General features: G+C 42.1%; 1 protein-coding gene across 1 annotated transcript; it reads left to right on the top strand.

The window, feature by feature from the left end:
* Window positions 1-2,297: 2,297 nt before the first annotated feature.
* LOC119806717 (C-type lectin domain family 4 member A-like) lies at window positions 2,298-13,500 on the top strand. The gene is made up of 6 exons (XM_038318628.1): window positions 2,298-2,612; window positions 3,986-4,099; window positions 7,674-7,775; window positions 11,015-11,166; window positions 11,941-12,053; window positions 13,026-13,500. Exons 1-6 carry the CDS (start codon window positions 2,531-2,533, stop codon window positions 13,165-13,167), a joined length of 705 nt encoding a protein of 234 aa, XP_038174556.1. The 5' UTR covers window positions 2,298-2,530; the 3' UTR covers window positions 13,168-13,500.
* The last annotated feature ends 213 nt before the right edge of the window (window positions 13,501-13,713 follow it).

The following is a 13,713-nucleotide window of genomic DNA, read 5'->3' as shown; positions in this document are numbered from 1 at the left end:
GGTTGTGAATGGCCATGTGTGTGCTAGGAACCAACCCTAGTCACTGGTGAGAGCAACACATGTGCTTAACCATCTCTCTAGATGACCAATGCATTTAAAAGTGCTTCAGTTTATGTCTCTCCTTTGTTACACAATGATAAAAACTTTACAAAATTGTCAGCTCTAATGGGCTCTAATTAGGTCATAGTATTGGAGCTATGACCACATGTTTCCAGATCATTGTCACTCCTATTTGACTCCAGAACCTGTCACTTATTTCCCTGGTGGTGAGAGCTGTGATTTTGGGTTGACAGTTTTTCGTACTTGAATGTGGGATCCCAAGATGGTTCATTTTCATTGGAGAAATTCCCCAGATTGGCACTGGGTACCTTTGTGGGTCCTTTGTGCCCATCCGTCTATCACTGCTTTCTTGGGTGGATGTTGGTGAGTTCCTTCTGGGGCATGGATATCCCTTGTTTGGTGGAGGGTTCATTGGTTTATCTTGAGCTAGTTGGTTGGATATCTTTTTAAATATTTCACAGCACTCAATTTAAGAAATTGAATGTTGCCAGGAGGTGGTGGCTCCCGCCTTTAATCCCAGCTCTCATGAGGCAGAGGCAGGCGGATCTCTGTGAGTTTGGGGCCAGCAGCCTGGTCTACACAAGTTCCAGGACAACCAGAGAAACCCTGTGCTGAAAAACAAAACATATCTATCTATCTATCTATCTATCTATCTATCTATCTATCTATCCATCTATCGATCTATCATCTATCTATTTATCCATCTATCGATCTATCATCTATCTATCTATCTATCTATCACCTATCTATCTATCCATCTATCTATCTATCTATCTATCTATCTATCTATCTATCTATCTATCTCTAGCGTCCGTACTGTACTACATGACAGTACAGCACTACTCCTGTATTGCGGTGCCTGCACTACAGGACCATTCGTGAACCTCAGGCAAGAGGCTGAAAACTGAAACACACAAAGACACACAAAGACAGCTCAGACAGAGACACACACCTCTCGTCACTGGTAAAGAAGCCCTTTATTGAATAGCACCACGGAGGCGTCCATACCCAACGCAGTCAGGTGGGTAGCAGGTGAAAACCTCATCTTCTGATCCTCAATCAAGGACAAGGCAACACATGCTCAGGAAGCAGAGCTGGACACAGCTTTCAGTAGCTCAAATCAGAAGGCCAAGTAAAGGTCACTAGCAGGGGAGAGCAGCTGGAGGCCAGGACTCCAAATGGTCCCAACACACACACACACACACACACACACACACACACACACACACATGTCTATATCTTCATCTATATCTAGTGTTTGTTTTCCGAGTTTCAAGTCTTTTAAGAATGCTTGTTGATATGCTAGCATTTGGCCTTTTGCTTCTGCCACACCTCCAATATCTACTTCTGAGTTTTTCTGTGGTTACTCTTGTTTAATGCATTTTTGCCACATGACTAATGGAGGGCCTGTTCTTCCCTAGCCCCACAGTGTGGTGATGTGTGCCCTGAAGTGTGTGTGTGGGGGGGGGGGGCAGGGCACCTGCACTTCACAGCCTAGCCTGTTCTTGAGTCGAAAAGAACTGTGTTGACTCAGCAGGGAAGACACGTAAGGGTTAATCACCCAGTGCCTTAAGTCCCTCTTGTTGCTGTGAAGATGCAGAACAAGCGTGAGACACTGGGTGTCTGGGGCGCATGCGTGGCGGCGGGGTACTCTCAAATGCAGCTCGCAGCGTGATCAAAGACAGTATACGTCTTCCAGGCAGTCTGCCAGAGTCTCCGAGGAATAATCTGGAGAAAGCAGAGGAACAGCTAGAAGAGACGATTGTCACCCGAACCCTTCTTTACCCAGAAAAGCAGGGCAAGGAACTTGACACAGCAGAAAAGGAAGTCCAGAGCCTATCCCAGGATGCCTTGGTTGCGGGAGCGCTTCACTCCCACGAAAAAGGAACACAGATTGAGCCAGAGAGACTTAGAAAATCTGCCCCATTTTACAGTCTACAGAGCTGGAAAGAAGCCAAGGTCAAGGAGCTTCTTAGAATGCAATGGCCAGAACCCAGCTGTCCAGCTAAAGAGAATGCTGTGACTACAGTATTAGCAGTGTTAGCCAATGCTGGCTGCTTCTTCAGAAATCGTGTTTGCTCCTGGAAGCTCGCGAACTCTGCTGGAGAGAGCTGAGAGCTCGGGTTTCAGGACAGACTTCTCTATTGCCTGGTTCCTCTTTTCCTTTCCTTCCTGTTTTTCCCCACTCCCGGTTTCAGTCCACGGCTCACAGTATTTGCATATCCACCCCGAACAGGTTTAATGTGATTCTTTTTTCTTACTGTGGGGATCGGACCTCTCTGTGGCCCAGAGACTTCCACCCCATGGTTTTAAATTCTCATGCTGTACTCTCAGAGGCACTTGCCCATTTGGTACCTCTGCACCTTCTCATTGATGGTGGGATAATTATCAACACGCTTACTTCTTGTTTATAAGGAAAAAAAATTACGAATGCCGCGGGTTTTCTGAAGAAAGCAGGTCTCTTCTCAGTATGGCTTCACCAAACATTTATACTGATCTGAACTTCAAAACTCAACCTGTTTCCTCAGGCACTATCTCGGACTCATCTTCAGGTAAACATCCTTCCCTCACCTCCAGAACAATACAGCCTCATTTTCTGGTGGTCTAAGCTAATGGCGATGTGAAGACGGGAGTGTTTATGAGCGAGGACTAGGGGATCTTTGCAGCTGGCTGGCTGAGTGATGTGTATGGGAGACAGGAGGCTCATCTGCTTGAATTGTCTGTGGAGAGCTTGAAGGGGTTGTTGTGTTGCCTTGTACCATGGGAAAGAGTTCACAATACTGTCTTTACCATCGCCATTTAGGGAAAGTCTGAATTCTGCATATTTCTGAAGTATGTAAAACTATACTTTCTCCATGAAAATAAATTCATGTAATATAAATACTAGAGTTCTTAGTTTTCTACTTATGTGACAACATACTTTAACTTTAAGAAATTAATTTGTATTTTGGGGGCAGTTTTATCTAGAAGGACAGTTTGAGTGTCCCTTTCTCTATTCATACAAGTGATAGACGCAGGACCTCACACATGTGTTACAAGAGTTTATAATATTTCTGAAGGAATTTTATTTTTTAAAAACTATTTATTTAGGTAGCATGCAAACCAACCGGTTGATTCATTAAGGCATTTGTTACAAACACATTCCTTGTGCGCATCCCTAGCTCTCCTCCACCTTCCCTCCCCACTCTTGTTCACCCCCTTCCCTTGCTGAAACTTTTCTCCTTCCGCTTTCATGTCACATATTTACATATGTATCTATATATATTGACCTCTTGATCCAGCAAGTGTGAAAGCCGCTGTGATACTTTGTTGTTCTTTCTCCCTCCCTCTTATACCTCTTCCCCTCTTCGGTCCCTTTCAACCCAGAAAATGGTTTCTAGCCAAGAGATAGTAGCTAAAAAGATAACCTTAGACTACATCTTAAATGTGTGAAATATGCTTATACATATTTCTCTGTTTCTGCATGCTTTAAAGTAATACTGGAAGCAGTTTGGGAGATTGTTTAAATATATGTTGAAGTACTATATAGCCAAAATAAAGAATGTTAAAGAAGAAAACATGGCGAAAAAAAATGTTCATGATGCAATGTGCAGGAAAATAACAGAGCAGAAATGAGTGATTGTGATATGTCGGTCATATGGGGAAATATGCATGCATGCATGCATGCACACTTTAACAATCCACGAAAGGGTATTTGTCTGTACTTACATGTCTCTCAGATATCAGTATTAATGAGTTATTGTCAGAGGTGGAAATTTGTGCTTTCTTTTTATCCAGTGGACATCATTATTTTTCTTCTACTCATTTTAAATGCTGTTTCAAGAGTCGATACTGTTAATATTTCATAGTAGAAAAGAAGAAGATGAGGAAGAGGAAATGACTGAATTCATTACTGATTTAATTAGTTTGGTTTTCCCTTATTTAGCCCTGCCAAAGAAGACCACCATTCACAAAAGTACTCCTGGCTTTCCCACGCTGCTTCTTACCTCGCTGATGTTTTTCCTGCTGTTGGCAATCCTATCCTCTGTTGCTCTGAACAGTAAGTAAGCCAACGGAGTAAGCAAGCAATGCCCATCGTGCACAAAGAGAGACATACATTTGAAACTGATAATTGCCAGTGGTTTTCCCTGAGAAACCTGAGACAGAGCTTCCTCTGAAGGTGGATGACACTGGGAATTTGGTTCTATTCCAGAATAACTCTTCTGTAAAAGTCATTTGTTTTTTTACTAGAGAAGCAAGTGAGTGTTTGTTGGTGACACAGAGTGAAATCCTGGGCATCTGTGTCAGACTCCAGTCCTGAGGACGAATCTGTATTTCCTCAGCAGCATTTAGAAGCCAGCCCCATTGAGCACACAGGCACTCATATTTTGGAATGAGTAGAAGGATCAGAAGAGATGACAGAGCCATTCCAGGGACAAAGCTCCACTGTAGCTCATTATTATTATTATTATTATATTCCTGATCCACACTATGTGAGATCAAAACCAATGTAGCAAGCAGAGGATTTCTTTATAAGGCTGGCTTTTGGAATTTATTAAAAAATTAAAAGGCAAGGTCAGGCAAAGTGACATGCCTTTAATTTAATCCCAGAATTCAGGAGGCAGAGGCATGTAGGTCTCTGAGTGCTGTATAGTGAGAACATGTCTAAAAATAAAAGTGTAAAATTAGTATATTTTGTGTATTTTATCTTTCCCTTCAATAGTTAGCAATGTTCATTCACTGTGTGCTAGACAGTGTATTAGTGGACCAGGAAAGAACAAAATAGACCCTGTTTTTAAAAAATTTCGAGAATGGTGAAGTGAAGTAACATTTACAAAATTATCTAGAAAGTGTTGTGCAGGCAGGATGGAAGCACAGGGGACCGAGGCAGGCTTGAAGGAGGTGACTTTTAGGCCTATGTGGGACAGCAGAGTCCTGGAAGCATGAGAGCATAGGGAAATATGGGGAAGACTAATAAGCTTGTCTGGAACACACACACAAAATGAAGAAGTGAAGCCGAGGCTGGTAGACCCAGACAGGGCTTAGAATGGGGAAAGTGTTGTGTAAGTATTTGAAAAAGTTTGGATGGGACATGGTGTTGTATGCCTCTAATTTTAGCACTTGGGAAACTGAGGCAGGAGGATTGCAAATTCTAGGCCAACCTGGACTACATAGTATGTTCCAGGCCAGTCTGGGTTATGCTGTAAGACTCTGTCTACAATACAAAAAGGGTTTGAATTTTTCCATTAATCATTTTTTCTTTCTTTCCGCCCTCCCTCCTTTTCTCCCCTTCTTTCCTTTTTTTTTTTGTTTTCCAGACAGGGTTTCTCTGTAGCTTTGGAGCCTGTCCTGGAACTGGCTCCTTAGACCAGGTTGACTTTGACTCAGAGATCTGCCTGCCTCTGCCTCCTGAATGCTGGGGTTAAAGGTGTGCGCCACCACTACCACCTGGCTATTGAACATTTTTTCTTCAAATCTTTTTCTTCTTCACAAACAGTTCTACAGTTTCACAGATTAACGCAGCTTTTGTTTGTTCGTGCTTCTGTGGCTTGGCAGGTTATATTAACATCAGCCAGGAGGTTCCTTAGCCTTGGTGAACTCAGCCACCCACATACATATGGCCAGGAGCATGCAGCATAGCTTCTGAGGAAGAGACTGTCACCTGAAATTACAGGAGCAATATGGCCACAGTTCTCTTCTCCATCAGGATAACCCGTCTCTGTTCAAAGAACTTAAACACAAAGATGGAGGGTGAGAGCCAGTCGTGCCCCTCAATGTCTCAACTGGGAAGTAGCCAGACTTGCTTTTGAAGCATGGATACAGGGATATTGAAAATTCTTAACATTGTCCTGATGTGTCACAGTCCGGGGAAGCCACTGAAGAATATTAGGCAGGGAGTTGAACATGTCAAGTAGACATGCAGAAGGGTGCTGTCAGGCGACATGAAAATGAAATAGGAAAAACTAGAGGCAAAGACACAGGCTAGAAAGAGATTCGGGTGAGCAGAGCCTGACCCACGGACAGTGTCTTCGGAGACTGGTAAGGCAGATAGAGCCCAGGAGGAAGAGGCTTGATGAACTGGGGCTGAAGGGACCCGGGAAGTGAAGTCACTCCAACGCCTCAGTCGTGGTGAAGGTGTTCACACCGGTAGACAATACAGTGTGAGCGAGGTGCAGGCTTAGGATGGGAGATGCTGATTTGAGTTTTGAGCGTATGGAGCCTGTCTTCAAGAGCCATGTTTAGTGAGCACACACTTGTCTGGGTGTCAGGTCTGAGCTTTCCCGTCCTTTTAGGTAGGTGAGACCATGGGATACCTGCCATCACTTGGGAGGAAGAAAGTATGAGAAGGAAGGATAATGACGGACAGTGGGGAGCATTGCATCTCTAAGGGGTGGATGGGTGGGGAGGAGATTATACAAGGCAGTAAGAAGTGACAGCAGGAGAGGTGAGGTAAAGCCCAGCGGAGTCCCAAGAGGTGAGCAGGGAGAGAACTGGGGTCAAGCCCACCAGCAAGGTGGACAGTGAGTGCCCTGGGATATTACTGATAATCCATTTCAATTATTTATTTATTTATTTATTTTTAAAATCACTGCCCCACTTTGTAACCCAGACTGAATCTGAACTTGATATAGTTCAGACTAGCCTGGAATTTGCAATCCTCCTGCCTCCACCTCCCCAGTTTTGGGATTAGAGGTAGGCACCATCATGTTTGGTTCAAGGATGGTTTTAGTGAAATAGTAGAAGCAGCAGCCAGGATGTGGTGGGTCAAGGAGCAAATGGGACAGAGTGAGGAAAGAGAGAAGCCGAGTTCTAAAGGGTCTGTTAGTGAAAAACAGAACCATGTTCATCGCAAATCACAGACGAAAAGTAGTTCCCTCTCTTTTGCTTTAAAATACATTTCCATGGATTGTTTGAAAGTTTCATACAATGTGTTCTGATCATATTCACCCACAGTCTTTTCCCTAATTTTCCCTGATTCACCCCAATTCCTTATCTCCCTGATTTGTGTCTGGGAGTCAAATTTAAGTTGGGATTACAATGTCAGTTTGGTTCATTAACTAAGAGGCAGGTGTGAGGGCTCAGGCCCAGCCCTCTGGAGGGGAGGTGGTGAACTGTGCGTGAGACCAGTCTGGGCTACATAGCTAGACACTGCCTCAAAGAAACAAACACCGGGCAGTGATGGCACACACCTTCAATCCCAGCATTCAGAAGGCAGAGGCAGGTGGATCACTGTGAGTTCAAGGCCAGCCTGGTCTACAAAGCAAGTTTTAGAACAGCCAGAGCTGTTACACAGAGAAACCCTATTTTGAAAAACCAAACAACCAACCAATCAAAAAAATGTGTGTGTGTGTGTGTGTGTGTGTGTGTGTGTGTTGACACGAGTAAAGAGTAATGTTAAAATGCTGCCAGGAAGCCAGGCGGTGGTGGCGCACGCCTTTAATCCCAGCACTCGGGAGGCAGAGGCAGGCGGATCTCTGTGAGTTCGAGGCCAGCCTGGTCTACAAGAGCTAGTTCCAGGACAGGCTCCAAAAAAGCTGCAGAGAAACCCTGTCTCGAAAAACCAAAAAAAGAAAAAAAAAGAGAAAAAAAAATGCTGCCAGGAAAATGAATATCTTTCATCCTTTTTTTTCCAGTTTTGTTTCAAATGTATTCCGATCTCCTTGAAGAAAAAAATACTATAAAACAACTGAATCACACAAAATTGGATTGTATAAAAGACCACCCATCTGAGGAAGGTAAAAGTTAATGTGCTTGAATCCAGTTGTCAAACACAGAATGTAAGCTCCCTATATAAGTATTTCTGCGTTATATTAAGATGTGGATTATTAGCCATTAGACCTGGCAACATAATATTTTGAAATTCTTATGAGATTTGTCTTTTCTATCCATTTATTATTGTCCCTAATCACTTGTATCCGCCATGGACCCACAAATATTTATTTTGTATTATAATTTGATACTTTTGTGTTTTCTGCTTTGTGCTTTAGGATCACTTCCCATTGGTCCTTCTGCCATTTTGATATATCATTTCAACAGTCTGTTTGCTTTCTTACTTCTGGGATTCAGAAAGGCTCTGTCCTAGACTCACGGTGCATTGTCTCCATTCCCGTCTCAGCCATTTCACTGAGTAGTCCTGGGTCCTTTTACTGAAGAATAGTGTCCTACAAGCGTTGACATTTCGTATTTTCATTTTTGTTCGGCTCAATTTTATTTGAGATAGAGTTCCATACAACCTAGGCAAACCTCAAACTCCTTATGTAGCTGAAGATGATATTAAACTTTGGATCCTTCTGGTTCCACCTCCTTAGTCCTGGGATCTTAAGCGTTCACTGCCGCATTTGGTTTTACGATGTGCTGTGGATGGAGTCCAGGGCCTCTTGCTCACTAGGCAAACACTCTGACTGAGACTCATTCCCAGCCCAGTTAAATGTGTTTTAAAAGTAGACCTTGACGTTTGGACACCTATATTATTTAGAAGTGTATTTATTAGTTCTAAGATTTTTTTTGTCTTATCTTGTTTATTGACTTAGGATTTCTTTCCATCATGTTGGGAAATGCCCTTTGACGCTCTTCTTGTTTTTTTGGAGTGGTGGTCTCTATCTCTGAGTGCCTCATTTCCCCTTTCCACGTGTCAGTTACCCTTCACATATCTTGGCCCTGTGTTATCTTCTACATATACACTTGGGCTCAGGATATGAGGCTGTATTTTTTTTTATGTATTTCATTTTTCTTAAGTTGGTATTTTTTATTATCTTTTTAAACAATTCACTGATTTGTCTTCCCCACCCCCATTCTGCTATTGGATCCATATATTGTAAACTGAAAATATTATTGAGCAGCTTTTCTGCAGTTGGAGGCTGCTTGTTCATTCCCCGGCCACTCTTACTCAAAATAATCACACAGACACTATATTATTTGAAATACTGTTTGGCCAATAGCTTAAGCATATTTCTAGATAGCTCTTACATCTTAAATAACTCATTTATATTATTTTATATTTTACCACAAGGTTCGTAGTTCACCAGCAAGGTTCCAGCGTGTCTCTCTCCTGTGGTGGCTACATGGCGTTTCACCAACTCGGCCTTCTTTCTCCCAGAATTCAGTTTAGTTTTCCCCATCTATCTTTATTCTGCCCTGTCATAAGCCTAAGCAGCTTCTTTATTCATGAACCATAAAACAACACATATACAGAAGGACTTCCCACATAAGTTTTTCCAGAAAAAAATTCCATTTTGATTCTTATTATATCTGCTTCTTTGCTGGTTTTTCTTTTTCCAAGATGTCTGTATCTTCTCATTGAAGTATTTAAAATTGTGTCTTTTACTTTTTGAGTTTATAATATAATTATATAATTTCCCTCTTTCCCTTCCTCCATCTAAACCCTCCCATATACTCCTCCTTGCTCTTTCAAATTCATAGCATCTTTTAAAAAATTAATTGTTGCTGCATATACACACATATATGTGTATATTACATACATGTATACATATATCTGTCATTTATATCTATCTATATATCTATATCTATTCTCAAAGGCTCTCTGTGAAAAAAATTACATAAGTACAACTTTCTTATTATGTTGAATGTTAATTATATGTATGTTTTCAGTGCTGACTACTTGATATTGTATAACCAGGAAATATATTTATCCCACTCTCAGTATTCCTTAGTTTCCTGCAGTTCTTTGTGTAGGGCTGAGGGCTTGTAGACTCCATACCTCATATCTCATCCATATTAGCATGTCTGTTGTTGTCCTTTTTTAGCTCATGTTTAGACAGCCATGTTGGTGAGACTTTATGGGTGTAGCTTCTGATATTCCTAGGAGACACAGCGGTTCCCAGTTGCTCTTGGTCTTAAACTCTTTCCACCATCTCTTATTGAAAAGATTCCTAGCCTTAGATGCAGGAGCTGTTTTGTAGATGTATCCCTTGGGAATGGGCTCCACAACTCTGTATTTTGTTTGGTTGTGGTTTTCTGTAATGGTCTTTGTATGTTTCAAAGAGAAGTGTCCTTGATGAGAGGTGAGGATTACATTCATCTGTGGGTGTAAGGACAAATATTTAAGATGTAGTTAAGGATTTTGCAGGTTTAATAAAATGGTAGTTGTAGGTTCTTCTTCAAGATCTATGACTACACTAGCCCTGGGTAGCTGGTTAGATTTCCAGTACCAGGCATGATTTCCCTCATGTTGAGTGACTCTTAAGTCTAACTAGAGAGCGGTTGGTTACAAGGTATGCATGCCACTACCGCACCCTTTGGGTTATCCTGCTCATTGAAGCACTTTTATCATGGTTAGCTTTAAGCTTGTACAGAAAATTGTAACATTTTTGCTACCTTGCCTTTTCAAAAAATATTCTTTCACATTTCCATACATACATAACATTCTTTGATCGAAGTCTCCCATTATCCTCTTTAATCCCCTGCCCTTTTCGGACAAAGACTCTTCTTTGTGCCAAGTTCCCTGCCTACTTCTTCCTCTTACTTTCACATCTTGCTTCCTGGGACTCACTGCATTTAGGGAGAATTTCTCACATGAGCCTGGTTGGGGGTTCGTTTCTGGAGTGAGAGCAGTATATCCATGGTTACACCAGTGAAGAACATGACTTCCTCATCCTGCAACCTTTAACTGCTGAGCTCCTCTGGGAAGGGTAGGTGGTGGGCTCAGTTTCATGTGGTTCACCACCACTGTGAGTTTGTAATGTGCAACAACTGCATCCTGTCTGGAAGCCAACATTCCTTCCCATTCTCTGGCTCTGAGGTTATTTCTGCTCCCTCTTCTTTGACATTCCCAAAGTCTTGGAGGGGTGTTTACCTTGCTTCTAGGCATTGATTACCTCTTGCTTGTTTTGTTAAGTTTGGAAATTCTTTGGTTCTTGGTATGATGAGTTACTTTCTTCTGAGCCTGGGGTGTATTTATGTATTATGCCACATTGAGGCACTGTGCGTTGTACTTGAATCTCCTTTCTCTCCAAAGACAAAGTCTGGAGCTGTTGCCCAAAGGACTGGGAACCATTTAGTTCCCACTGCTACTTCATTCCCACTGACTCCGCATCTTGGAACAAGAGTGAGGAGAAGTGCGCTAGCATGGGTGCTCATCTCATGGCGGTCCGCAGCCGGGAAGAGCAGGTGCATGCTGGGAGAGAGTGGGGACTGGGCCCAGCTTGCTGTCTGCCCTTTTTACTAAGAGGGAGTTTTGTTGACATGGGTGTTGGTGCTGTGGCAACAGAAATGCAGTGCCTGAGGGTGGAGGGAAGGATGGAATGTTTCTGTTTGAAAGACCAGTTTGTGATTTCAGCACTCTAAGGCTTCCTGTAGTACCAGCTGCCTAACAGAGGAGGGCGCAGAGCTGACTAGGGAAAGGGGATCCAATCAGGAGAGTCAGAGCCAACCATCAGAAATGAAAAAACTGCAGTTATGAATGAAGAATGATTAAATCTGTAAAATTCTCTCATGCACAACGGTCAAGAACGGTGTTGAGAAAGAAAAGAGGGGAGGAAGAATTCATTATGACCATGAACAGAGATTGTTTCTGATGTCATGGGAATCAGGCCAATGGGTGATGACTTTGTGTCCTGGTCAGCCAGGGAAGTGGCACTCCCGGGGGGTATTGGGGCTCTTCTAGTACTTGATCCTCTTTGTCTTCTCATCTCTTTGTGACCAGAAAAAGTTCACGGAGTATCTCTAAAATGTGTAATTATTGTGTATCAATCTAAAATTTGAAAACTATTTAAGGGCCTAGAGAGATGAGTTAGGATTTGATGTTTTATATTTCCATACATGTATCATGAACCTATAATTTTGCATAGTTAAAACAATTTTTAAAAGATCTTATAAAAATTCTGTAACAGAAAAAAAAAGCTCTCAATCCAGGCTGAATGCTGTATCTTTCTTACCTCTTAGGATTTCATCACTAAGATCCTGAACCGTAAAACTGCTTATTTTATCGGGCTTTCAGAGCCAGGTCATCGACAGTGGCGATGGGTTGATCAGACGCCGTACAATGAAAGCACCACGTGAGTCTAGAGTCACCTAGAGGAGTCCTGGGTCCTGAGCCATGAGAAGGCTTTAGGGTGTTCCAGCTGTTGATTATAAAACCAAAACAGCTCAGCCCTGGTGTGAGTGCTGGGAATGGTTCTTTCAGTCAATCATCTCTATTTTAAAATATGGGTTTATTTTTATTGTGTGCCTCTCTGTGAGTGTGTGCCATGTATATGTAGGTGTCTATGAAACCCATAAGAGGGTGTTGGATCTTCTGGAGCTGGGGTCACAGGTCGTATGACCACGCCAATATGAGTGTCGGGAACAGAACTCCCATATTTTCTGGAAAAGCCATCGCTCCAGCTTTCCTTTCTATCTTTATAATAAAAATTAATATCAAGATCATACTGATTATTTCTCATAAATCAAAAGCCTCAATCTGACATTGCTAGGTGTCATGTTTATGTAATTATTTAAAGGCTTTAATATCTTACATGTTCCCATATTCTATCAGATTTCTGCTGTGAGAAGTAGATAGTGATGTTATTGTCATTCTCAGTTCTCAGAGAAGAGGAATCCAGAATATGAAATTACTTGTCCTAGATGACAGGGATAAGTAGATTATCTAGATATTTTACCTAGCTCCAGTGTCTAAAACAAGACTTTGTAAAATGAAAAAAAACTTCATTAAGACACTAGAATAAGGAGAGACCTTTTCAGCACATAAATGAGCACATGGATTGACAGTCTCCGGGTACCAAGACCTAGGGATGAAGTAGCCCCTGGGATGTGTGCTGGGAGAACAGTTAAGTAACAAGCTGAGGGAATATTGAATGTGGTGGGCCTTATTTTCCAGGGAAAGGTCAGATACAGGTGGTGGGGAACGGTTGATTTGTCCACACTAATCTGATTTCACAGATTCCAACCTCGTCCCCAGCTTGCTTACTCTTGCTTTCTCTTTCCCGGCATTACTGTGGAAACACCTGATGTTCTTTCCTCCCTTGCAGGTTCTGGCACCCAGGTGAGCCCAACAATGACCATGAACAATGTGTTATATTAACTCACCCACATTCTAGGTGGGGCTGGAATGACATCCTTTGCAGTGCTAAACAGAAGTCAGTTTGTCAGATGAAGAAAATATACTTGTGAGAAAGCAGTCTCCATGGACATGGGGCAGCATTTTCATTGACCGTTACACAGACACTTGGAAAGTCCTTCTTGTGGAAGAGATGTTCACAAAAATTTTAGGTAGGCAGCCAACAGTTATACATATGATAATACTGGTCCACACATATTCTTAATTATTCATTTATTACTCTTTTATACAATGAGAATTTCCCATATACCAGAGACTATACAGGATCCCCTGGGTGCATATGTGGAATCACATCAGCATCTCTGTCTATTCTTAGATTCCTTGAGTCTTATTTGATGATGGAATTATATGGGGTGGTCCCTCTTCCCATCTCTCTCTCTCTCTGTTTCTCTGTTATTGGATTTATTGATGTATAATTGACAAATAAATCATGTATATTTGCATGACACTGTCTTGATATGGAAATGCACTGGGCAATGACTACCACAATCAGGCTAACAACACCCTCTATTACCTAACACAGTTGCCTGTTTTGTGTGTGTATGTGGTGTTAGAACATTTAAGATCTTCTTAAGCAAGTTCAGACAGACAAGGTGACA

The sequence above is a fragment of the Arvicola amphibius genome, chromosome 2 (genome assembly GCF_903992535.2).
Source record: "Arvicola amphibius chromosome 2, mArvAmp1.2, whole genome shotgun sequence".
Classification (NCBI taxonomy): Eukaryota; Metazoa; Chordata; class Mammalia; order Rodentia; family Cricetidae; genus Arvicola; species Arvicola amphibius.
Note: the sequence above shows the minus strand (reverse complement) of the source record. Positions and strands in the feature narration are given on the sequence as shown.

Bases quoted from the DNA above. Each gene is read 5' to 3' on its own strand.
- LOC119806717 (XM_038318628.1), top strand. From the start codon at position 2,531: ATGGCTTCACCAAACATTTATACTGATCTGAACTTCAAAACTCAACCT. The intron at 2,613-3,985 runs GTAAACATCCTT...TCCCTTATTTAG, and splicing joins TATCTCGGACTCATCTTCAG to CCCTGCCAAAGAAGACCACC. The intron at 7,776-11,014 runs GTAAAAGTTAAT...TTCTCTCCAAAG, and splicing joins AGACCACCCATCTGAGGAAG to ACAAAGTCTGGAGCTGTTGC.